Source organism: Adiantum capillus-veneris, chromosome 18, assembly GCF_014529385.1.
Source record: "Adiantum capillus-veneris isolate H3 chromosome 18, ASM1452938v2, whole genome shotgun sequence".
Taxonomy (NCBI): domain Eukaryota; kingdom Viridiplantae; phylum Streptophyta; class Polypodiopsida; order Polypodiales; family Pteridaceae; genus Adiantum; species Adiantum capillus-veneris.
The window spans coordinates 59,476,076-59,502,553 of record NC_140948.1 but is presented as its reverse complement, the minus strand read 5'-3'; the positions used below and the strand labels follow the sequence as shown (position 1 = coordinate 59,502,553).

The 26,478-nt window shown below is 45.5% G+C and overlaps 1 protein-coding gene across 1 annotated transcript in view; it reads right to left on the bottom strand.

The window, feature by feature from the left end:
* The window catches only part of LOC147435734 (uncharacterized), a 254,651-nt gene that overhangs the window by 128,383 nt on the left and 99,790 nt on the right, over nt 1-26,478 (bottom strand). Inside the window, exons 8-9 of the mRNA XM_086488033.1 lie at nt 15,699-15,803; nt 15,307-15,462 (exon numbers count right to left, since the gene is read on the bottom strand). Of these exons, the coding sequence (XP_086344159.1) occupies nt 15,307-15,462; nt 15,699-15,803 (261 nt within the window). The remainder of the gene's footprint in view (nt 1-15,306; nt 15,463-15,698; nt 15,804-26,478) is intronic.

Sequence of the window (26,478 nt, the reverse complement as noted above, 5' to 3'; positions counted from 1 at the left end):
GGAATGCTCGGAGGGAAGGAAACTCACTTCGTGCGGAGAGCCTTCATTGGAGCCGAGCTTTTTCTCTTACTTTGGTCGACTGCTCGCCTCGCCAGGCATATTTCCTCTCCTGCCGTTGCATTCGAGTGGTTGAGGATGTGGTGGATGCAGCTCGTTTCACTTTCGAGTTTCGGTTTGCCGCTCGCTGCTTTGGATTGGGCATGCGCTATCGCTAGTTTTGGAGAGAATTATAGCAAATGTTGATAGGTTTCTTGCCCGTTTCACCTTTGGCTGATGGTGATCGCATGTCTGACTGGAAGCTTGGGGAAATGCCATTTCAAGATATTTCTGCCGGCTGGGCATATGCTCTTCTTCTGCCTCGTCCATGGATTGCTGATCATTGCAATGCTATTTGGCACATGCATAAATTAGATATTTGGTGGCGAAGAATTATGTCTGCAATATGGGAAATCCATTTGCCATTGAAAGAGCGTTTGTTTCTTTGGCGGTGTTTACTTGGTGTGCTCCCAGTGGGTACCTTTTTTAGGATGCGCCGTATCCGCCCTTCATCATGTGTCCGTTGCTTATCTGCCGAGGAGGATGTTTGTCACCTCTTGTGGGATTGCTGTGTCACTCGAGACTTCCTTCGTCGGGTATCTGGCGTGTATGCGGCTACGTTTTCCCACAACGGTATTCCATAAGCGGTTTTGGGTTTTTGGTATCTTCTCGCTGGCGTTGAAGTGCTTTGCAGCTTTCTTCATGTGGGTCAGGTTTTGGGCGTACCGGAGCCTGTGGCGACAGCGTAATGGCGACAGCGTAATGGCTATATGTTCCATCGCATTCATACAGATCCCCTACCTTTCTTCAAGATTTCCCTTCGGCAGTCTTTGCGGTTCGCCTTGGAAGTTGGTGATATCACGGCAGAGATACATCAGCTTTCTTATGAATGCTTTTAGCTATTTTGTATAGCCAAACACTGTTGTGTTCCTTGTACATCTTTTTGGTGGGTTTTCCTCTCTTTGAGGTTTCCCACAGATAGATAAATCAAATTGATTTACAAAAAAAAAAGTGTGTGTGTTTGAATGTAGGGAGAGAGAGCGTGATAGAGAAATTCGTATTGGCTGCTCGCAAACCCTAAACTTGCGCAGCCTGCAGCCTTCCACCTCGTGAGTCCCTACCTGTCCACAGTGATCGTGACCCACAGTGTGGAGACAGTTCGTGACGATGCCTTGCTTTGCACGCTGCAGCCTCTGCGCGCTATCAGAGATTGTTTTGTGCGCTGCTGCCCCTGCGTGTGCTGCCCTTCTCTGTGCACTGCAGCTTCAGCGTGTTGTTCACCTCTACGCACTCTCTCTGCCCTTGTTCAGTTTTCGCCTCATCCTGTGAGTGTGTGTGGGTGTGTGTGTGTGTAATCAACCTGTAGATACTGTATAACCTTGTGCGTTCGTCTTATTACAACAGATCTCAGCGTGGAAAGTTGCCCCTGCGCAGTCAACCATCACAGTTTTCTTTCAACAGAGGATTTTCATTTTAGTGCTCAATTGCTCGATGTATGTCCTCTGTGGTTGAATGTACATAGTCTGGGTGTTTCTGTACAGAGTTTAAAGCAATCAAAAATCAAAAACTCCAAAAAAGAGAGAGAATGTGTGTGTATGTCAGATTTTGGAGCGCCCTTTATTACCGCATATAAACGAAGAAAATAGATGGCACTTGAGTCTTTAGAAATGGGTGAAATCCGAGCCTGTCTGCTAGAGGATTTTGAAGGTACACGGAATGCTTGGGAGGGGCAAGAACTTGCTACTGAAGTGCTCATTCCTGTTCAAGCATTGATGGACCCAGAGGCGCAATATGCTTTGAATGCAGTTATTTTGTTTTTCCCAGGCAAGATGCCCACTGCGCAAGACGTGGGTCAATGGGTGGACTTCTTGCTTAAACACCAGGCAGTTCGAGGCGTTTACTTTGGTGCTAGAGGATTCTATGAAGTTTTGCTAGCAGATACTTATACCCATAACATGTTGCTTGAGTTGTCTCCCCTGTTTTTTGGTACTCAGATGACACATGTAGTGCCGTGGGCACTTACCAAGGACTATCAAAGCCTAATCTATCATAAGTGCCCCGTATGGATAGAAAACCTTGATTTTCCACGCACTTGGCGCCACTTCCTTCCGATGCTCACCTCTCATTTGGGAAAAGTGATTTTCCCTCCCAAACTCGATGCCAATACAAATCGCTTTTGTGTGCTTTGGGACATGGATGTTCCCACCCTGAAGGTATTACTGTCAATTCAGGGGACCCACTCATTGGGAAACGCCCTTTCAAGCTTAGATGGGGAAAATTTGCAAATTCATGCTTTCGTTGTGGGAAATTTGGACATATGCAATCTGAATGTTCTGAGCCTGTTTTGCAACCCCCTCTCTCGGTTGTCCCTCAACTCGCGGTCTCTAATGAGAGAGAAGTCCCTAATCCTAGACCTGCCGCTGTTGCAGCTTCTGCGCTGCCTAATGTCATACCTTTAGAGAAAGGCAAGGTTAAACTTGCTGCTTCCACAAATCCTCCAGGTAAAGTAAAGTCGCTTTCTTCTTCAGAAACCAAAAACAAGGGCAAAAATGTGGACTCGGTGGAAGGATCTCCTTGGGTAACTCCCAGGAAGACTGTTAAGATGCGTTCACAGCTTTCTTCTCTTAATTATGTACCTCCTTAGGTTCAATCTGCAGGACAACAACCCCTTCCTTGTAATGATAATTGCACTCTTGCGGATGCTTGGAATAAGGTGGTGCACTCTTACAGGGATGCAATGGTTCATGGGACTTTTCAAGAATCTGAAAGTTTAGTTGCCCCTGAGACAAGCATGCAGAATGTTGTGGTTGAGTCGCGGGCTGTTGATGCTGATATGCTTATGGGCACGTCAACTTAGTCTCTTCCTTATTTTGCTTCTGTACATATCTCTTGAATGCATAGTTGTGTAAAATGCATTTCATATACTGTGTGTGGGTTATGTAACCCTGATAAGTGGAGACTAACTTGGCACTATGTACATACATGTAAGGCAGACATTGTGGTTTTGCAAGAGCATAATCAACATGATTATGCTGGGCAATGCTCGTATTTTGCCGGATACTGGATAGCATATGCTGATTCATTGGGTTTTTCGGGTGTTCTCATTATGGTTAGGCATGAGTTGCAGCCAGTTTTGGCGTATAATGATCCAGCGGGTCGTTGGAGGTAGTCCAATGCACGATCAATGGTCAGATTTATGAATTTGGTGGTTATGCGCACACAACCTCGGGACAACAAGCTCTTTTGTGGCGTGAGATATCTTCTTATCCATGGCTTTCCAATGCGTTGCTTTGTGGTGATTTCAACAATGGACTGGCTTCATCTGATAACACCACAGGACATTCTCACATGTTAAGCATAGGATTGCAAGCTTGGACGGATCTTGTGGCATGTACACGGATGTTGGACCTGTGGACTCTCTTGCATCCTGATAATTTGGGGTATACATTTTAACATAATGCTTTTTTGCATATCGTGCAAGATTAGATCGGTGTTATGTCCTTGGCATGCAACAACTTGACGAGTTTGTGTGCGAAATGAGCTTAGACTGTTCTTGCTTTTATCTGATCATGCTCTTGTTGTGATGCTGCTGCGCTTTGGGCAACTACATTATGATTAGCCTCTTTCTAAGAAGCGTCTATTGCACATCAACAATGCATATCTTTCTCACGAGGCATTTTATGAGATGATCTATGAGGTTATTACCCCTTTGGTTGCTCAAATGCATCTTGATCCTGATGTTGCCTGGAACCACTTTGTTGTGCGCGTGCAGAGTGTAAATCAGGACTATGGCAAGCATTACATGTTTCAATTACGTGGTGATGTTGAGGATGCCAAGCATATGTATCAACAACTCCAACTCTTAGCTGACACATGTCTATTGTCACAAATTGAATTCCACAGCCCTTTGTCAGGCCCGGGTGTGTCTACTGCATAATGATAAACAAAAATTGGATAAATGGCAAACTCGTGCTCGTCATCGAGCGTTTGTAAACAACGGATGTGCCTCAAAGCAAATTTTTAAGCACTTGCATCATTCGAGGGCCTCTCAAACTATTAAGCGGGTTATGTTTCGACTAGGAGCTTGGAAAACTTTGAAGCGTGAGCTTGCAGATACCATGGTGTCCCATTTTAGGACTGTTTTTGCCGCACCCCCCGTGGCATCCGCCGCAGTTACTCATGAACGGCAACTTTTGTTATCTACGGTGCATTCAATTGTCTTGCCTCAGGATGCTTTGGCCATGGAGGCGGCTTTTATAGAGAATGAATTGCACTCAGCTTTGCTTGCTCTTGGAAGATGGCGTTCGCCTGGTTGGGTTGTGCTCACTATGGAATTTTTCCTCTCTTTCTGGGAGCCTTTGAAAGAACCTTTACTTTATATGATGAACGCTGCGTGGGTGAAACAAGATTTGCCAATGTCTTGGAAAGAGGGTTTTTTGAAGTTGCTGCCTAAACAAGCCCTTTGTGAGCAGTTCTCGCATTGGCGACCAATTTCTCTCATGCCGGTGATGTACAAAATCTTGGCTAAGATCATTGTGAATCGTATCAAGGAACCTATTATGGCTGGTATCCATTCTGTGCAATATGGATTTATTCCTCGTCGCCAGATTTTAGATAATCTGGCTTATGTATTAATTGGAATGGAATATGCCAAATATATCCAGCAAAATGTTCTTGTAATGCAGGTAAACATTGAAAAGGCTTTCGATACGGTTCAATGGAATTTCATTGCTGCTACCATGCGGGCCCTTAGCTTTGGCCCAAAGATGGTCAACGTCGTTTACTTCTTTTATGCCCGCAGTACATGTTCAATCCTCCTTAATGGAGAGCTGACAGAACCTTGGCCTCTTGGATGCTCTGTCAGACGGGGTTGCCCGCTTAGCGCCCTTGTTGTATGCCATTGTCACTCACCCTCTCTTATTGTATTTGGATCACTTGACTTCGCTCTGTCAGACGGGGTTGCCCGCTTAGCGCCCTTGTTGTATGCCATTGTCACTCACCCTCTCTTATTGTATTTGGATCACTTGACTTCGCTCTGTCGTCTTCATGGGCTTAAGTTACCCAATGGGGAAGACTTTGCAGGACAGGCCTATGCTGATGATTCGTGTTCATGCCTCGTAACAACCAGGATGATGTGCGCAAAATTATGCAAACATTGGATACATTTGTATTGGCAGCATGCCTTAAGGTTAACTTTTGGAAATCTAACTCTTGCCTCTTGCTGCTTGTGATTGGAATCATCTTTTGTGGCCTGGTAAGATTCTCGATTCGCATGTGGTGGTCAGGCATTTAGGATATCCTATCGGTTGGCAGGTTACTAGTACGCAACAAGTCGATTGGGTCATGCAACGATTGAATGTCAAATTGCACTATTGGAAATTGTCTACATGGCCGTTACATGTTCGACTTTGTATAGTGCAAAGTATCATGATGGCATATGTTCAATTTTACTTGTCATTGCTGCACTGGCCTTGCTCCTGCCTCTCATTGCTTATGTCTACTATTGTATCTCACTTGTGGCGCACCAGTTCATCTAAGAAAGGCCTCCGTTTGTTAGCAATGGAGAAACTTTGCTCTCCGAAGTGTCTTGGTGAACTGAATATTTTGGACCTTCGCCGCATGCATTGGCAAGGAAGGCTATGTTATTGCCCACTCTTGCATTGCAGTCTTAGCCATGGACAGTTATGGTTTGTTGAGATATGCCGACATGTTGCCACTCTTGCCTTTGGTCACTGGCAGACTTCCCTTTGGGAGACTGTGTTTGGCAAGATGGTCGGTAATATTCCTGGTTGTTTGATCACCTCTGGCTTGCTCTCCGCTTGGAAAGTTGTTACGGATCATCTGTCTTGGCATGGCAGGCAGCAAGCAGATGGGAATTCGTTGCATTTGGAAAGCATTCATTGGAGCAGGGCGTTTTCTTTTACCCTAGTTGATTAGTCGCCTCGTCAAGCCTACTTCCTCTCTGGTCGTGGCATACGCACGGTGGATGATGGTGGATTCATCTGGGAATTTTCTTACCTTTTCTCAAGTGGCAGCATGCTTTGGGTTGGGCCTACATTATCGTCATATTTGGAGCTTGCTTCGGCACATGCTGGACGTTTTTCTCCCTATTCCGCCGTTGGCCGGTGGATGCTGTACGCAGGATTGGAAATTATGGGACTCTTCTTTGGATGCGATTTTTGCTCGCCATATCTATGCTTCTCTCATGCAGGACTCTTGGCTGGCTGATCATTGTAATGTGCTCTGGAATTTACACAAATCCGATCAATGGTGGAGGCGGGCTCTTACTGCAATCTGGAAGTCTCGCTTGCCTCTTAAGGAGCGTTTGTTTCTTTGGCGTTGTTTGCTGGGAGTTCTTCCAGTTGGAACACTCCTTGCGGCGCGTCGTATTAGCTTCTCTCGTTGTTGTGTCGGTTGCTCCGCTGCTGATGAGACTGTCAGACATCTGCTTTGGGAGTGTCATTGCACCAGGGATTTCCTTCGCCGCATTTCTGCTTGTATGCACCTTCGATTTCCCTTGGTGGTCTTCCACAAACGATTCAGGCTTTTTGGCATTCTCCCGAATTCCCTCTAGCAATTTTCCATTTTTTTTGCATGGGGCAAGAGTTGGTCAAATACCCCTGGCGTTCACATGCTTATTGGTGCTGGGATTTTAATAATGCACTTGCAAACACGGATAGAACAACTGGTCATTCGCATATGTTGAGCTTTGAATGTTCTTCTCGGGATGCCATGGTCAATGATACGGGTGTCTTGGATCTATGGGCCAGCACGCACTCTTCAAAGCTCATACTGGTCATTCGCATATGTTGAGCTTTGAATGTTCTTCTCGGGATGCCATGGTCAATGATACGGGTGTCTTGGATCTATGGGCCAGCACGCACTCTTCAGAGCGGGGTTATGCATTTACTCATAATGCTCACTCTGGATATAGAGCACGATTGGATCGCTGGCATGTACTGGGGACTCCGCAATATGATATGTTTGCATATGATATGAGGATTGATCGTTCTCTCACCTTATCTTATCATTTTCCTCTTTGGCTCTGGGTCTATTTTGAGACATTGGATGTAGATTTCCCGCTCCTTCGTAAGCCGTTGTTGAACATTAATAATGCGTATCTTTCACATAGAGCATTTCAAACTTTGATTGAAGCAGTGATTCCTCCACTCGTCTCTCATATGTTTATTGATGTGGACGTGGACTGGTATCGTTTTGTCATGCACATCCACGCAATCATAAAGGATTATGGTTCCTGGTAAATGTACCAATTGAGAAATAAAAGTGCACGAAGATAAGGAGACTTGCCAAGCCTTGGGAAGTCTTGCAGATAGTAGAAGGCTTACTGATTCAAAACAAGAAGAATTATGCGTGGCTAAAACTTCGTTGATGCATAATGATAAGAGAAAACTTGAAAAATGGAAAATTAGATCTAGGCAACATGCTTTTATGGATAAAGGTTGTTCATCGAAACAATTCTTTAAGCATTCGCATCATTCAAGGACATCTACCTCTATCAAAAGGGTTAGAGACGAGGCTGGGCAATGGACGACGAAGAAAGGTCAATTGACAGACTCAATGGTGGATCATTTTCAACGAGTTTTTGCCAAGCCCGAGGCTCCCTCGACTGAGGTTTTGCAAGCCAGGCAATTATTGTTGTCTTATGTACATCCTATATTGACAATGAATGATGTGGTTACCCTTGAGGTTAGTTTACTGAGGATGAGTTGCACGATAGTCTGTTGCATCTTGGTCGTTGGAAATCGCCTCGTTGGGATGGGCTTACGGTTGAATTTTTCCTTCACTTTTGGGAATTCCTTAAGCAACCTTTCCTTTTCATAATAAATCATGCATGGACCACACAATCTTTAACGCAATCATGGAAAGAAGGTCTGGTGAAACTGTTGCCCAAGCAAACATTGTGAGAATACTTCTCGCATTGGCATCCAATAACGCTTATGCTGATAGTTTACAAATTGTTGTCGAAAATGATAGCTACTCGTGTTGCTCACTATTTGTTCTCCGGCATACATCCGGCTCATGATGGATTTATTCCTCGCAGGCAAATTATGGATAATATCCCTAACGCTTTTATTGGAATTGGGTATGCAAAATACACAAGACAAGATGTGTTTATCATGCAGATTGATATAGAGAAAGCATTTGAAATTGTTCAATGGGACTTCATTGCTCAGATCATGACGGCTTTTGGGCTTTGAGCTTTGGGCCCAGGATGTGTCAAGTAGTTTATTTCCTTTATGAGAACAATCAATCTGTTGGAATTCTTGACGGTGAGCTGACTTGGTTATGGGATCTTGGTCGATCGGTCAAGCAAGGATGTCCTTCGAGTGCCATGTCGTATGCTATTGCTACACATCCTCTGCTATTGTATTTGGACTCCTTGACAGCATTTGGTCGGTTGCATGGATTGCAACTGTCAGCTAATGATCATTTTGTGGCACAAGCGTATGCGGATGATCCCATGTTCTGGCCTAGAAATCAACCCGAGGATGTTTGTTGTGTCATGGAAGCACTACGTATTTATGGGTTGGCTGCAGGTTTGCAAGTGAATTTTCGAAAATCTAAATTGTTGCCCTTGCATCAAATGGATTGGCATGCTATGTTATGGCTAGGCGAGATAGTGAAGCCTTATCAAATTGTAAGGCAGCTTGGTTATCCGTTGGCTTGGACGGTTAACAATGCGAAGTTGTTGCAATGGGTTGAGAATAAACGGAGGTCTAAATTGGATTATTAGAAAGTGTCTACCTGGCCGCTCCATGTAAGACTTAGAATAGTGCAGTCTATATTGGTGGCATACATGCAATTTTTCCTGCATTTATTGCATTGGCCACCCTGCCATCTTCTGGATTTCATGTCTCAGACTCTGGAGCATTTCTGGTCCACTTCCTCTCACAAAAAAGGCTTGCGATTGCTTGCGATGGATAAGCTTTGTACTCCAAAACGTTGTGGTGGTCTGAATATCCTTCAGCTGTGTTCTCATGTTACAGCAAGGAAGGCTACTTTGTTGTTAGTGTTGATTGAGCAAAAACAGTGCTGGACGCAGATGCTTGCGTTTTTGTGCTCTCATGCGGTTTCCACGCCAACCTTTGGCCATTGGCAGTCGTCGTATTGGGATGTGGTTTTTGGTAAAGTTGAAGCTACAATTTTGGGATGTCCCTTTGCTTCCAGTATAGTGACAGATTGGAAGTTGGTAACGAAGGAATTGTTGTGAAATGGTAGAGATGACGCCTGTGGAAATTCACTTCGATTGGAGAGTTTGCATTGGAAAAAAGTTTTTGCTCAGACTCTTGTTCAACGCTCTCCTAGAGAGGCTTACTTTCTCTCCCACAAAGGTATTGACAGGAGAGCAGATGTGATAGACGCTCAAGGACAATCGCTCTCGTTCAAGCAGGATGCTCTTACCTTTGGACTTGGGTCACACTACAGGCGCACGTGAGACACCATTAAGGAGTTGGTCGATTCTATATCTCCCATCCCGCCGCTAGTTGAAGACAATAGAATTTGCGACTGGCTCTACGTTGGTTCTTCAATTGGTTTGATATCTGCCAAGAAAGTGTATTGTCACTTGTAGTCATCTTCTTGGATCCAAGAACATTGTAACAAGGTATGGAATATGAATAAGAGAGTTACTTGGTGGCGGAGTAAAATTATGAAAATCCGGCATGCCAAGCTACCTCTCAAGGAGCGACTGTTTATGTGGTTGGGGTTCTCCCCACTGAAAAATTATTTCGCTCTAGGAGATTGACCTCTTCGCGTTGTGTTCACTGTGGGGCAGGCATTGAGAATATTCCACATCTACTGTGATCTTGTTCTCGTACGCGACAGTTTGTGGACAGCATCTCTTCAGCTCTTTGCTCGCGTTTTCCTGGCTTACAATTTGGTAAATTTTTCTAAATCTTTGGAGTGCTTCTGCCTTTGCTTCGGCCGTACGCATACTTTTTTGGCTGGGTTAGGTTTTGGGTACTGTGGACAGTGTGGAAAGCACGGAATTCCCTCATGTTCCAGCAAATTCAAGTGGAATATGTTTCTTTCTTCAAGATATCTCTTACAAATTCTCTTCAAATTGCCTATGACTTGGACAAGCTTCCTGTTAGCCATTACTTGCTCTATTTTGATTGTTTCTAAGTTACAATTTGTAATACTTTCTATGGGTTTTCCTCGCCTTGAGGTTTCCTATTGTTTGATCTTTTTCATGGGTTTTCCTCGCTTTGAGGTTTCCCACTTGTAGATTAATCAAAGCAGATTTACAAAAAAAAAAAGTGTGAGTATTGGGTGAAGTGCAGACGAAGTTGTAGGAGTACAATTCGTATATCTTGAAGGTGTTTTTGAGATGACAAGGGTGTTGTGAATACCTTGAGTTATATAGGGGCAACTGTGTGTGTTCCCCATTCCCCCTCTCCAACGTGTAGGCACTCTGCCCTCCTCCCCTCATCAATAGTACACACAGAGGGAGGCTCTTGCTCTGCCTCAGCGGGACTCTGATGAAGCCCCCTCACCGGACCCCACAGAGCCGACCATCCGACTTGCTCTTTCACCAACGAAGCAAGTGAGCCTTACAACAAAGGTGGAGTGCCTTCAAGACACCTCCGTCATCTACAAGATTATCGGCAACCTCCTTCAGGACTGCCTTTTTGCGGAGGTGGGAAAGATTGTCGACGTACAACTCCTTGGATGTGGCTACTTTCATATCGAGTTTGAGACTCCTGAGATGGCTTCATAAGCCCTTTCGATGAGCCCGCTGGCCATCCGTGTAGTTAGGGGTCATTTTTGACAATAGACCATGGTTTCGATCCAGCTACTGATGTTCATGTTGAGGAAGCAGACTTGCCCATTTTGGTTAGCTTCCCTTGCCTGAGGAGAGAGTACATCTTGCAATTACCCAAGATTAGTTCAGAGATTGGAAGTCTTAGAGACGCTGCCAACACAGCAAGTATACCAACGATACACGTTTTTGGTTCAAGACACCCCAACTCTCCTAAAGATAGTCCTTTTGCCTAGGGTGAGTGGCGGCTAGCTCCGCCAGAGCGTGGAGTACTCGGGTCTCCCAAACCTATGCTTCATATGTAGAGAAATGGGCCATCTCGTGAAGGCATGTCCTCGTAGGAGACGACCACCCGCGACACACATGCTCGGCCTCCCAAGGCTAGACAAACAAAGTGGCCAAAGACTAAGGATGCGTAGGCTGACACTTCTTTAGAGATGGGTGACCAGTCTGCTAATGGCTGGCAACATGTACATGGTCGTCACCGCAAGGGACGAGCTCGTCACACCGCCCCCGTGGTGGCTGACCAACGACAAGCCAGCAACATTGAGTTCCTACAGGGAGCTGTTTTCACCCTTTGCAGCAGAGTATCCTGAGGAGCCTCCTTCCCCCCCCCCCCCCCAGCATCAGCTCCGCCCCGTCACCCCCAATGACTCCTCTCCTGGCCCTACCCACACTCCATCACCGGCTCAGGGGATAGGATAGTCCTCTACAGCTCGGAGATCTCTTGGCAGTGCTTTTGCTACGAGCAGGTTGGCTCGAGAGGGACCGTCCTTCCTGAGGATGCCACAAGTGGTGCATGCCTCTCCTTATGTGACAATCCCGTGTGGGCTAACTTTCTTTGACATTCGCAGACGATGGGACTGCTTCGACTACGACTTTACACGGTTTCTTGGCGACTCCTCTCCACACCTCAAGACAGCGTGTTTCAGAGTGCATGTTCCCTTTTTGGCAGCCATAGGTACCAAGGCCTTGGAAACAGCGATTGGTTTTTCCTTCCCGTTGTGTGGCAGGGATCACACAAAGTGGACTCTGCATACAGTACTCAATTGGCTGCAGAGGTCACATAGAGTGGACTTTGCATATAGTACTCAATTGGCTTTAGGTCTAGGCTCTTGAGCTCTTGCACCACATGGTGGACTTGGGATGATAGACTTGCTACAAAAACTTTGGTTGTTAGCCAAGTTCATTGTGACGCAACCTGACACAATTGGTTGTAGGCACATTATGATATTCTTTTTTGCAGATATGCAGTGTGCTCCATGTCATGTATTTGTACATGAGGATTCCTGGACATAGGATGCAGCCCTAAGGACTACACGCTCTTCTTGGGCATGGGTTGGACAGTCACTTCAAACATACCTCTCTCGAGGTCACTCGGATATGGATTACACCCCATCCAAGCTGGCCTCGAAAATTGCAAGGTTGGTTGCTACGGCAGCATCTGTTTTCTCTCATTGACCCCATGAGGATTGGCTTATGGAATGTGCACGGCCTAGGTGGACCCCAATTTCTATGCCAAAGGGGTCGCTTACAGCAAGAGCTTCAGAGATGCCTTGTGGGTGGCACATATATATTCTTATGCTCCAAGCACACCATCTTTCTGAGAACCATATTTGGTGTTGTGGACAGATCTTGCATGGTCTCTATGAGACTTTTTGGTCCGCTGCTTTTGGGCTTGGTGGCATTCAGAGAGGTGCATGTATGACTATTGTGGACTCATGGTAGCAGGCCTTTGTGGGCAGAGGTATTCTTGTGCCAGGCAGGGCACAGTGTAACGGGAAGACACCGTGTGCCAATGGAAAAGAACAGACTGAAAAGACTTTTAAGCACTTCAAAAACAACTGAAGTGTGAGAGATGCACGGCACACGAGACACAGAATAGTGGAGTTCTACTCAAAGAGAGCACTGGCCCCAAATCATGGCACCCCTTTTTGTATTTCTTTATATTGCTTCAACATGATACAACTCGGGCGACACTCCTCTGCACCTTCCCGCGCGATAGGATGCCAAAGAGTGAGCCCTCATCTCATATTTAAAGGCCCTTGGCCCCTAGAAGCAGTTTACTTGAAAAGCTAGTGGTTTAAAAGCATCTGTCTCCCAAAAGCTAGCGCTACAATCTACCACGCCGTCACATGTCAGCCCAATTCATGAAATTCCATACAGTCTGCCACGTCAGCAATGTAAAATATGGTCGTACAATTGCCACATCATCAGCATGTCAACACAAATTATGGAGTCCGTACAACTGTCACCTCATCAATTGTCTACGCAATGCTTTTTGTTTGTGTGTGGCTTCTTTATTTTTAGGCCCCGTTGGATGGGGTCCCATAAGTTGGCTAGGGGTTAGGATTTTAATCCTAGCCCTTCTTTAAAAATTGGGCCACTCAACGAGGATCTGTAAGTTGGTGAGAACTTTGTCTTCCTCTGCTTCTGCTAGGGTTTACGCTCCTTGGTCGGGATCTGTAAGTTGGCTAGGGTAGGCTTGGGGAGACCTAACCCGCCGTGTCTTCAGTGGCTTGGCACGTCAGCAGTTTGTGACAGCATTGTGGGTCACCATGCAGGTTCAAGGTAGCCTTGTGCACTTTCTAAACATTTATTCACCCAACCATGCGAGTGCACGCGCTGTGTTTTGGTCACATATTGTGGAATCCTTACCTTATGCACAGCATTGGTGTATTTAGGGGACTTCAATATGCTAGAAGACCCCTCGGATAGGATTGGAGGCAGCCATGCTACTGTTCATGGGGAGCGCCTATGTATGACTTGATGATTTCGGATGTTTGGCAGCATGTTGGCTTTGTACGGCCCTTAGATAGCCTCTCTTTTTCTCTTACTGACCGCAGAGTAGGGGGCATAAATCTGTCTAGGTTAGATCATTTCTACGCTAGTGATTACATTTTTGACATGGGTGGAAGTTCTTGGCAATATTGTGGAAGCACTTATGGGAGTAGACAGCTGACACGTGTCACCATGTTCTAATGGCTAGTTGCACATCGAGCATCGCACTAGGGAGTGGTTGGTGCACAGCAGCCTCTCGGCAGTATGTGCCGCCTGTGACCACCCACTTGAGACCTTAACGACATTGTCTGTGGGACTGCCCCATGGCACGACAGGTTTTGGCTTCAGATTCTTCGGCTGATGCCTGCACTCTCCACAACCAACCAGTACACTCTGGGGTGCTCCCACTTGGTCCACACTCACAGGGCTAGCACTTCGTTTTGAGATGGCTTTTGTCAGCAGGATGATTGTGATACATGAGGGCTGGCCTACACTTCCACCTACTACACAGCTAGTTTCTCAGGAGTGGAGCAGAGACAAAGAGTTGTGTTGGAGCTCATCTGCAATCTGACACTGGTACATCTGGCGAGCCCGCTGCTTCCGCATCTTTGAGGCTCGACCCATCCCATTGGCGGAGACTGACTGTGACATTTGGCTGGAGCTGGTCCAAACCCTCAGGGCCCAGTTTGAGAGACTTCACGGTAGCCCCGACGACATGCGAGAGCACCGAGAGGCCTTCTGGGGACTTTGGCCCCTAGGGCCCTTCTTCACCATGGTTCATGGCACGCCTAGATGGAAATACCGTCCACAAGTGTGGTAGTTTCTTCCTCCCATTTCTTGATTTAGCCATCATTGTACATATCTTGTCTTTTCATTTGGAAAGTCTCCCCACATGTTCATGTAGCCCTCTCTAGCAGGGGCAGATTGTAGCCCATTGGGCAGTTTTTTAAACTAATGGAAGGATCTTTTTCTTGCAAAAAAAGAAAGAAAAGGTAGAATAAAACAGGAGACACCTGAACATTTGAACACACTCACAAGTAGGAAGACTCCCCAGTTTACAAACACAGGTAGTGATAAATAATAACAGAGAAACAGTAGACTTTCCTGTGTGCTAATGGTAGGTCCTTGTTTAAGAAATGAAATCCTAGTTTCCATCAGTGCTTTGAGCATAAGCTCACATTTAATTGGTAGATGAAGGATCTCGAACCCGAAAGCTCACAAACAAACTAACACGTAGATACTCACAAGCAGTACCTTGGTTCAAAGAGAACAGACAAATGAACAAGAAAGTTAATTTCAACCGTAAGTAAAGATTGGGGGTACAGAAACGTACAACAAGAAAGCTAAGAGGCAATGCAAAGCCACCTTTCCAATGGCTGGCCACCCTAAGAATATAAGGTTTTGAATTTGTAAATGGTGATAGATCACAACCATAAACTACAACAATTTTTCCAAACTGTCCAGACACGGTATATATTCAAAAAGAATAGCAAAAGGACGATTGTTAAAACGAAGAAAAAACTAGTGATAACCATAATCGTTAGCCTAAATTTGAATTTCTTTCCCCTCACTTATTTTCCCTCTTCTTTTTCGCGATCTGTGTTGTAATATGCATGCTCATCTGTCAATGAATGAGCGTTCTCTTGTAACACGTTGATCTATTACAGGGAAGTCAACCTTGAACGAGCCAGATGAAGTCAACGTACTTGAGACGGGGCTAGGCGAACATGACTATCAAGATGAAAAGTCTGGCTGTAATCTGTCACTGAAATTGTTGATTTACTTGATAGCACTTGTTCGCCCAGAGAGCTTCGATAATTCCATGAGGATACAGTACTATCTGATGACACAAAAACAAAATCCTGCACAAACGCATCGATGTGTTAACAATATGCATAAACATACAAAGCTTGACTTTGAAAAGATTATGATTTTAGAGTGCAAAGTGCCTACATAAATTTAGGTCTATGATTCTCGATAAATCCCCTATTTATCTCTAAACAAAATGCTGCTTGTTAGTTTGCTGATGCATACACTTAACCATGAACAAACTTCTAACACTGGTCCACTGATCACTTTGAAACCAAACAGCACTTACTTTGTTCATTGATATGAACTGTGGCTCAACACTTGTGCTGTTAAATGCTAAACATTGTCCAAAGGAATTGCAAAGACTTAAAATATATTGGTCTGGCTCATTTCCCTGCTGAACAGAAAAGAAAACACTTTGGCATCTATGATGAAGTACAAGAAGGCAACATACAGAAAGAAAGAAAGGTTTATTGACATCTCTTAATGCTAAAGTGGCCCCATAGATCAATCAAGGTACAACTGGTGATGATATCTGATCATAAATTGTCCATATACAAAATTTATCATCCGAGCTAAACCTCTAACTAGATAGAAAAGAAGAACTCCTGATTCTAGGCTGTAAGATTTTGTGAGTCCCCTTTAACTTAATATCTTCATCAATGTGTGCCTTGATAGTAAGAGACATTCCAAAGTCTTTTAGACCGGTCACTCTCACGTGTAGAGTGCGTACCCTTCTTCCCACACTGATAGAGACATAGTGTACAAAGAGGGAGGGGAAACAGAGAGGGAGGATGTTATGGAGCAGGAGCTTTGTTTTGGAACTTTGGTTACGTGAGAAGCGACAGTGTGTGTGAGTACTTGTGAGAGAGAGACGGGGCAGACAGAGCGAGATGCAACAGAGTAGTGCTAGGAACAATACCAAGGAAAATCAAAATTCTATCTGACTAGAGTTGAATCTCGGACATTTTGAAGAAATCCACAAGGACAGAGAGAGAGGCACTAGAGACAGAGCTATAAGCTATAAGGACTAGAGAGACAGAGACAGAAATAGGAAGATGACCATTCAATCTATGAGTGAATTCAAATAATTAAAAAGAAAAAGCTGGATCATAGCTAGACTCCAAAACCCGAATTATATCAATGAGATGAGAAGGAATTTGATGCATGTAGTAAAACAAGCAAAATTTTAAAGATAACACGGATTACACCTGAGATGAGAACTTGACATAAGGTAGACCTGAGAAGAGTGAAAATGGAAGCCGGAGAGAGCTGAGGACGAAACAGTCATAAGGTTGTGGTGGGAGGGATAACATAACCAGACCTGAGTCAAGGCAAGTGAGTGATAGCACTTAATTCTTGATTCATTTACCAGTGGCAAGGGAACACCTGCCAGAGTGACTAACTGAACAACCCCCTGTGGCAAAATCTCTTGTACCATGAATGGCCCTTTCTAGGCTGGGACCAGCTTCTTAGGTTTTTTAGATATTTAGCTTGATAAATTAGCACCAATGTTCCTTGAGTTATTTTCGGCTTTCTGAGATGTCGATCATGCCACGCTTTGCGACGAAGTTGCTCGGCTTGCAGAGCATGTGAAGCTAACATCTTGCTTTCTTCTAACTTCGAGAGACGAGAGAGGTTTGCAGAAGCAATCCCCGCTGTGACGCGGACACTTCCCACTCTTGCTGAACCTGAGTTGAACTCATATGGTGCAATTGCTTCTAGACTGAAAGCTAGCTGGAATGGGGTGTGGTTAGTGGTTGCCTTGAAGGAGGTGCAGTAAGCCCAAGCTATGCCAAGGATAGCTTGAGTTCAAGAAGTTGGATGTAGGTGACAAGCTTTCCTGAGAAGCGCGATTAGCACTTTGTTAGTGCTCTCAGCTTGCCCATTTGCTCTAGGATAGTAAGAGCAAGATTTGCGATGAAAAATCTTGTAGTTCGTGAAGAGTGTGAAGATCAGGTCGTTGACAAAATGACTACCTCGATCACTGTGATTTCCAAAGGGCACTCAAACCTGCAAAAAATATTTTCATACAAAAATTTTGCGACAGTGGCGGCTGTATAGTTGATGGTAGCCACCACTTCGGCCCACTTTGTTGCATAATCCGTTGCTACTAGAAGATACTTACGATTGCCGGGTTGAGCAGGTGGAGTAATTGGACAATTAAATTCCAAGCCCCATCGCTCAAAGGGCAACCACGCCATAGATACCTGCAGAGGGTGATTGGATTGCCAGCTAGGCTTGGGTGCACATCACTGACATACATCACAAATCTTGACATGAGCAATAGCATCCCTGAATAGATAGGGCCACCATAAGCCTGTTTATAAAATTCATTGCGTCGTGATGTGACCAGGGTAATGGCCACCTGTAGGACCACTGTGTGCATCTTCCAGAATGTGGTCTACTTCATGAGGTGAGATGCACCTGCGCAGCACACCATCTGGCCCAGATTTGTAGAGTTGTCCGCCAATCAAAGAGAAGGGTCTAGACTTCAACAAGAGTCTTCTTTTTTGCAAGGGAGAAGCGTTCTCATGATATAGGCCAGAGAGAGCAGATACAACACATCTCCATACCATTCTGGGGTCGTGTCGAACTTAAAGAGATGACTATTTGAAAAGTCATCATCAACCCTAGTATCGGGCTCACCTGTATGTATGCGAGAGAGATGGTCGGCCATGACATGCCGCTTGCCTGGACTAAGAACTACTTCAAAATCGAATTCCTGGAATATCAGTAGCCACCTCCAGACTCTTCCTGCAACTTGGGGTTTATTCAGAAGATAGCGTAGTGCATGATGATCCGTGATGATAGTGAAGTGAACCCCTAACAAGTAATGACGAAACTTTTGTAAAGAATACACCATAACCAAACCTTCCCTTTCTGTGGTGTTGTAGGTACGCTCTGCTTTGGTGAGCAAGCGACTTGCATAGTAAACAAGGCGATCCAGGTTGTACTCCTTACTAGGCTAAGCCAACACAGATGCACAGCTAGTTGACTGGCATCAATATGCACATGAAAAGGGAGAGATCAATCTAGAGCCACTAGAATAGGTGCTTCAATGAGGCGTTTTTTGAGGTATGTAAATGCTTCAGCCTCGGGTTTTGACCATTGAAAGAAAAACAATAGCACTAGTGAGTCGGGTCAATGGTTGAGCCACCTGTGCATACATTCATATAAACTTGCGATGATAGCCAGTGTGGCCTACAAAGCTTTCAACACCTTGCGGGTTGATGGGAGGCGGTAACTTAAAGATGGCCACGAACTTCTCTGGGTCAGGTGCTAAACCTTTGGCAGACACCACATGGCCTAGAAGTATGCCCTTAGTGACCAAAAAATGACATTTGTTAGGATTGAGCTTTAGGTGTGCCTCTCTGCACCTGAGGAAGACAGCAGAGAGCTAAGCGAGGTGCTTCTCTAGATTTTCCATTGGGGTGGAACATTGAGCACCTGAGAAGGTCAAAAAATCGTCCATGAAGATGCGAAAATTATCCGCAAGTAAAGGACAGAATATGAGATATACTGCTCGATTGAAGAAAGGTGGAGCGTTTTTCAACCCAAATGACATCCTAGTGTAGATAAAAATACCCCAAGGAGTCACGAAAGTCGTTTTAATCTGGTCACCCGGATGCATGCCCAACTGATTGTATCCACTGAACCCATCCGTGAAACTGTACAATACATGCACTGCTACATCTTCTAGCACTTGCTCAGTGAAAGGTGTGGGAAAACCATCTGGGACAGTTACCTTGTTCAGAGCGTGGTAATCTACGCGTACACGGATTTTATTGGACTGCTTCTTAGGCGCTATCACCATGGATGATAACCACTCAAAGTGCTCCCCAGCCACAATGATCCCTGTCTCTTGCATTTTTTCGAGCTCTGACTTGACAGCCTCTGCATATTTTGGGTTGAGCTTGTAAGCTCGACCTCTGACAGGCTTGGCCCCTTCAACTAGAGGGATAGTGTGGACACCCAATTTTGGTGGGATCCCTTCCAAATCCTTGTAGGACCAAGCAAAAAAATCTTTAAAAGAGTATATAAAAGAAACTACCTGATCAAGTAATGCGGGATGCTCCCATAACCAAGCTGCTAAAAGGAGTGTTGAGGGTTGTCAGGGTCGCCCAGGTTGACTTCTTTAACCGGGTCAGGAGGTGTAACTGTGGAGGGTGCTTCGGAAGGTGAAAAGTGAGTTGCCTCTTGGAGCTTCGAGACATCATGGGCTGGTGTTTAATCGATTGGAAACTCTGCATACTCCTCTTGTAACCATCCTGGTGAAAGCTCCTCGAAGGGTAAATCTTCAAACACAGACATAGCAGAGTGCTTTTGAGGGGGCGGGGTGTGAGACCCGGGAGATGTTAGAGGAAGGGGTGGATCATTGGCGAGCTCATGCAGAGGAGATTTCTTCCCCCTTCGGTGATGTGTTATAGGTTCACCAAGGTCAACGGCTTCCATCAGAGGAACACTTGAATCATGGTCATCAATGACTAACCCACTTGCTTCTATGATTGGCACACTTTCTGCTGTAGGGCTTGGGACATTGGTGTTGATCTGAGGAGCTTGGAGAGAGAGTGTTACAGGCACAGGTGAGGCTTGAATAGAGACCACATAGCATGGCATCGATGTGGTAGCTTCCAACCACTACAGCAGGTTTTCGTCAGACCCGTCAGGTGGGATGGGCTGCTCGGGGTCGGGGTTGGACTGTACTAACAATGAGCTGTGATGAACCACTGGATCCATACCTCCTTCGAGTCGAATTGGTTGCATGGAGGAGCCAGGAGTATGTATCCACATGGCGTCGTTTCCCCAATCGTGAAGTGCCTTAGTATGCCGCAACCATGGTCTACCAATAAGCAAAGGAAATCCTCTCTTCACCAGAGGAAGATTGACCACCACAAAATCCAAGCTAAATGTGAAGTCTTGTACATTCAAAGGCACCTTAACTACTATGCCTACTAGATAGATTGTCCTCTGGTCCGCCAATGTAACAGTGAGTGGAGCGAGGCGGGTAGGCTGCAGACCTAAAGCCAACATAGTAAATTCTAGCATCAGATTGATCCCAGATCCACCATCCACTATGACGCCTGAGAATTGATGCCCAAGAATAGACACAGTGAGACGAGGACTTTTGTAGTCGGTGAGAGGAGCAGCTGGATAAGAACTCATGTAGGACTCCAAGGGCTGCACAGGTAGGTGCCCGCCACTAGGCCCTGCACCAGGATACAGAGAATGGATGATGGAAAGGGTATCACTTCGAAAATTTGCATCAAGTCGAAGCATGTCGTACAGTGACACTTGCTGAAAGGTGTTTTTCAAGATAGACTCTGTTGTAGGCTTCTCTCTTTTGATCAGACCTTGCTCTGGTATCTTAAGCTTCTGCAAGTCCTCTACTGCTTCCATGAAAGCACCATCAATATCTGATAGAAGAGAGATAGGTTGGCTCTTGGCACTACCTGCTGGTTTGTCAGCTACTAGGGGAGTTTGACTCATTTGTGTTTTTGGAGACGAAAAAGTTGGACCGCCAGGGAGGCTGAGACCAAGAGCAGCTCTCTGTGCCCGTGTAAGCACACTAGCCGGCTCTTCTACCTGCTTCAACCCATCTCGAGAGGCAACTACAAGAGTGGAAGGCGGGGCCTGTGGAATGGTGCTTATTGTGATGAGGTTAACCTTTGGGAATGTAAACTCCTGCTGGTTCTGGCTTGTGCTTGCAGATGTGAATGCACATTGTTTTGGGCAGTCCTTACTATAGTGATCCTTAGCTTCAGGCAGTGTCGGCAAAGGGGGGACCCTTCTCGCAACGGACATTTGCTCTGATAATGTCTATACTCCCCGCACCTGTAGCACAAAATTGGCCTATTGGAGAGGCGAGGTGGTCTCGGCCCTTGCTGCATGGGGCCGGATGCTGACGTGTAGAAGCTTTGGGGAACTGAAGGAGTACTAGCATGATAAAAGCTGGGGGATGCAAAGTTGTTGTGCATTCCTTGCATAGGAGGTGTTGTCAGCAGAGGTGGCATCGGGTTTTGATGGCCATAGGGTGAAACCATGTTGGATGCAGATACTAGCCCCTAGTACTGCAATCCCTTGATATAGTAGCAATCCTTGTCTTCATGCCCAGACTTTTCGCAAAAGTGACAATAAGCCCGAAGGGCACAGTCCTGTGGAGGGTGTCCTGGAGAGCGACACGAGTTGCACCATACCATAGCCTTAGTCTCCTACTGAGACCAAAGCTCTTCTAGATCTCTCTTGATTTGATCCAAAGCCTCAAGATGTGAGGGTTTCTCCTATCTAAGAGAGATTGATTTCTCCTCTTGAACATCGCGTTATAGTTTTAGGGCTTCAAATTCCCTACGTAGAGAAGTTAAGGGATCAGAAGGACTTTCCGAAAACACTGAGGGCGTCTCTACTTGAGGGGAGTTGGTGAACAGCTTCCTAGCTCTCTCTATCCTAGTAGAAGCCATGACAAACTCCTTCAAAGTTGCGTCAGGTCGGACTCGTCGGAGACTCTGTCGGAGTTTTTGTTGGGAAGTTTTGGGAGAGCCTTCTCCACCCACTTCTTAACCATAAATTCCCCTGGCTGCTGAGGAAGCTTGGCAACCAAAGACATAGTTTTAGTCATTAGTTCTGCAAAAGTCTCCTCTGGCTGGAGCACCATATTGGCCAACTCATCTAAAAACTTTTCCTGGTAGTCACCTGGCCTGAATGCCACACATAACTGTTGTCGTAATGCTGCCCAAGTTGCAAAATGGTTCTCTATAAACTAACTGTACCACTTGTCTGCTAAGCCATCGAATGTTGATAGAAACAACACCAAATAAGCATCTTCTCTATTAAGACCACGACCTCTATAGAGAGATACAAACCTCCTTGCATGGTCGTTTGCATCTTCTGAGGAGAGTCCCTTGAAAGTAGGAAACTTGATGTTTACCTTGGCCAAAACACTGGTCAACGCCTCCATGGCCTCTTGCTTAGAAGCCCATTCTTCAATAGCCTGCTGTTACAAAATAGGAGAGAGCTTTCTTGGAGAAGGTGACCTGGAAGATGTGCAGCTGGATGGAGGAAGGGGTGATGTTGTATGTGGAGGTATGGGTGATGAGGTTGGTGGACTTCTACTAGGTACCAAGGGTCTTCTTCTGTTGTAGTACTTCAGAGGACTCAATAGTGCGCTTTGACGCTCTAATTACCGCCTTGTATGTGTCATGCAGCGACCAAAAATCCAACCAAGCTTTAGACAAGAAGATCTTTAACTGGCTGAACACAAGTCTAGACTCTACTAGACCAGGGCAAGTGACTAGACCACCAGGCTCGACCAGGGACAAGGAGGGCTAGACCACGGACGAGGAGAGACTAGACTAGGGACGAGGAAGGACTAGACCAAGGACGAGGAAGGCCTAGACCAAGACGAGAGCTGGTTGGACCAGGGCGAGAGAGGACCAGACCAGCAGGCTGCACAGTGCAAGGCAAAGTCTGCACAGTGCAAGGCAAAGTCGGCGAAGCTAGGTAAAAACCAGCGAGCTTCTCGATTTGTACCTCAACAGAGAGTGAGACTTCAGTTGAGGTCCCACTGGGCGTGCCAAAAATGAGAGCACCTGTAGCGCGGATAATATATCGTGCTCTCTACAATGGGTGCTCCTCAGTGCAATGTGCGCGACAATCTCACTCAAAACAGACTGAAAACAAAGGAACAATTGATCACACGAAGACACAACAACACAGAGACACAACAGCAGACCAGAACATATGACTCAAAGAACCGATACAAATTCTGGCATGGCAGCACACTCAGCTCCAACCCAGGACTCACGGGGACAATGGGGTGTCGAGGCTCAAATGTGCAGGGATGGTGCAGACGTGCTGTGTATATAGAGTCGCTACTCAAGACGACAACGCTGGACCATATATGAAGAAAATAATCGTCATGACCCAACAACTACTCCTGATATGTACAACCATAATCTACCAACGGCTCATAAATGTCAGCCATCTAAATCTAACCCCAAACTGAGTGGTGGTGACCTCGCCACGATGTCCACTAGACCACCGTCCATATCCCTACTGCCAGGTGTCACTGCCCAGACCAAAGAGTTCGTCCAGTGTGAACCAGCCTAGACCAACTGTACTAATTGTGTGTCCTGTTAAAGTGACACTGTAGCCTGCTACAACAATTTGCACAAGGAAACTATCAAAAATCACTTTGCCTACTCATTGATATCCTTGACCAAGCAAGGAAAGTGTCCATCTCATCTTCCTCATGCATAATCTTCAACTCCAGCTCTTTACACAACAATGCAATTTTAGCCTCATTGCGACTTGCATAAAGACCAGCCAGAATCTCCCAAGCTTGTTTTGCAAATTTTGTTGAACGAATATGAGGAGTAATAGTGCACTTCACAGACAACGCAATGAAAGCATGAGTTGCACATCTTCTACATCCCAACGAGCTTGCTCAACCGTAGGCAAAACAGCTTTAGCAACAACAATCCTGCCACCAAAACCTACAACATCCTCAACATTGCCTACATCCTCAGAACCAGGACGTATATCAATGCCCTGCACAATATTATAAACGCTCTTTGACACAAGGACATGTTGCATCATATAAGCCCACATAGGGTAATTGTCCCCATCCAATCTATCCTCAGTAGCAAACATCTTGAACACATCTGTGTTGTTGTGAACCATGGCAAATGCTACACTTCATGTGAAAACTGTCCGTAAAGAGGAGAAACGAAGCGGGACCAACACGTGCTATATAGCACAAACCGTAGAAGCCTGTAAGGGACCTGTTATGTGCAGGCAATGGAACTAACAGAATTTTTGCACAAAATGACAAAATAGCCTATGCAGTATTGCACATAGTGGAAACGGAGGCCGAAATGATCCGAAATGAGCCCAAATTAAAATTCTGAGTAGACCTGCTGACACTCGTTAAAGCTCACAAAAATTGGAGAAAGTGAGAAGGCACGTGCTGGAGCTGCTGGCGACTAAGCCCGAGAGGACACAACCTGCTCTGATACCAATTGTTGAAATTAGGATTACTGGAAAACACACAGCTTGGAGAAGATGAAAGAAGCTCAAGGCACATAGTAGAGACTGTATTACTTAGTGTGCAATGGAAAGATAAGATAGCCCTAGAGTGATGGGCGCATATACAATGCACACGGTAAAAAACCTCCTAGTGAGGAAAAAAATGCCCTGGCGGTCCTAAGTGTGTTCACATACATCACTACCACATGTATATGGTAACAGAACCCACCACTGAAGTGCTCATTCCAATTCAACCTCTTATGAACCCAGTGGCGCAATATGCTCTTAATGCTTAAGCGCCAGGCAATCTGAGTTGTCTACTTTGGCGCCAAAGGATTCTATAAAGCCTTCTTGGCAAACACCGATGCCCACAATATGTTGCTGGAATTGTCCCCTTTGTTTTTGGTACTTAGATGACACATGTATTGCCATGGGCTCTTATCAAAGACTATCAAAGCCTCATTAGCCACAAGTGCCCAGCTTGGGTAGAAATAGTTGACTTTCCGTGCACCTGGCGACACTTTCTTCCTATCCTTGCTTCTCACTTGGGGAAAGTGATGTCCTCCCAAACTTGATGCCAATACAAATCGGTTTTGTTGCTTTGGGACACGGATATTCCCACCCCTAAAGGTATTACGGTTACCTCGGTGGACCCTCTCATTGAGAAATGCCCCTTCAAGCTGGAATGGGGGAAATTTGCAAATACAAAGCCATCATGATCATATGCTCTCCCAGTCTTCATCCTATCAATAGCCTTTTTTACCATCTCCACAATAAAGAAAGCGCAAGTGCATGGGCATGCTTCTGGTGGATCTGGCAATGACTACTGGTTAGGGCCATGTAGAGAGAAGTAGCATGCTCGCCCCATATGTCTGTAAATGTAAAAACTGGTGCTCAAGAGTGCTCAAGAAACAATCTCCAAGCCTCTTCTAAGTCCTGATTCAAGAATAGCTGATATAAATCTCTCTCCAACTGACCTAGGTAAGCTCTCTTCTTTCGTTGAAGAAGGCGACGAAAGGTACTCCATGTCTGTCTGTGAGTGATGACGCCCATGAGCATCTTCCTCTGTAGTTTTACTCTCGTTTCTCTGCACTCCTCATCATACCAACTATTTTGGGGCATCTTCCTAGAATGAGGTGTCTTTGAAAGGTGGCTATGTGGGAAGGTATGTGTTGTTGCATCATGTAGTGACCCCAGCTAGTCTAGGGCCCACCACAAAATCATCAATACATGGAATGAAACTGGGTGTATTCATGACATAATCCACTAGCTCCCTGACGATGGAGGAAACAAGTGAAACCGCTCGACTCAGGGAATCTCTTAATACCATTCAAGATGGCTAAACCATGTGCAATACCCATGTGAGTAAGATATCTGTCATATTCCCTTTGCTCTCTATCATGTCAAACTCTAACCATACCCATGTCAATCATATTAAGCTCTCTTAACATCTCTGCAGTGGTGTTATAGAAGATTACTAACACTGCGTTGTCCTCGCACTGAAATCTCCCAAAATTATGATATCACACCTCTGGAAAACTCCCATATATCCTCATCCAAAGTTCAAACTAGTAAATGGTGATTGCCCTCTGGGCGCCCCATAAGCTCACGTACTAGGTGCAAAATAGCATATAGCAATATATACGTATCTACCAGTCTCTGGCCTCAGCCTCACCCACATATCCCTTGCATGACCATCTCTACGAGCAATTAATATTACACCCACTCTACCACACCTTGGTCCCTTGAGCTCTAATCTCGTTGCTTGGCTACTCGCCAACTCCCATCCATATCCATTAACATGTGGTAAACTCTATCCACGTGCCCGATGTGTCTCCGAGAGTGATACAATTTCCCTCCTAGTGAAACCTTCGTCAAAGGCTCCTACATCTAGTCTTAGAAACCCATTACAGTTCCAAGCAGCAATGCTGAGCTTGGTCCCATAGACCTCACACCATCATGTGGTACGCCTCTCCATAATCACAACACCCCTGTCTTTGTAGAAAGCCACCTTCTTCTCCCTTGCTACTCTGACCTCTAGCATG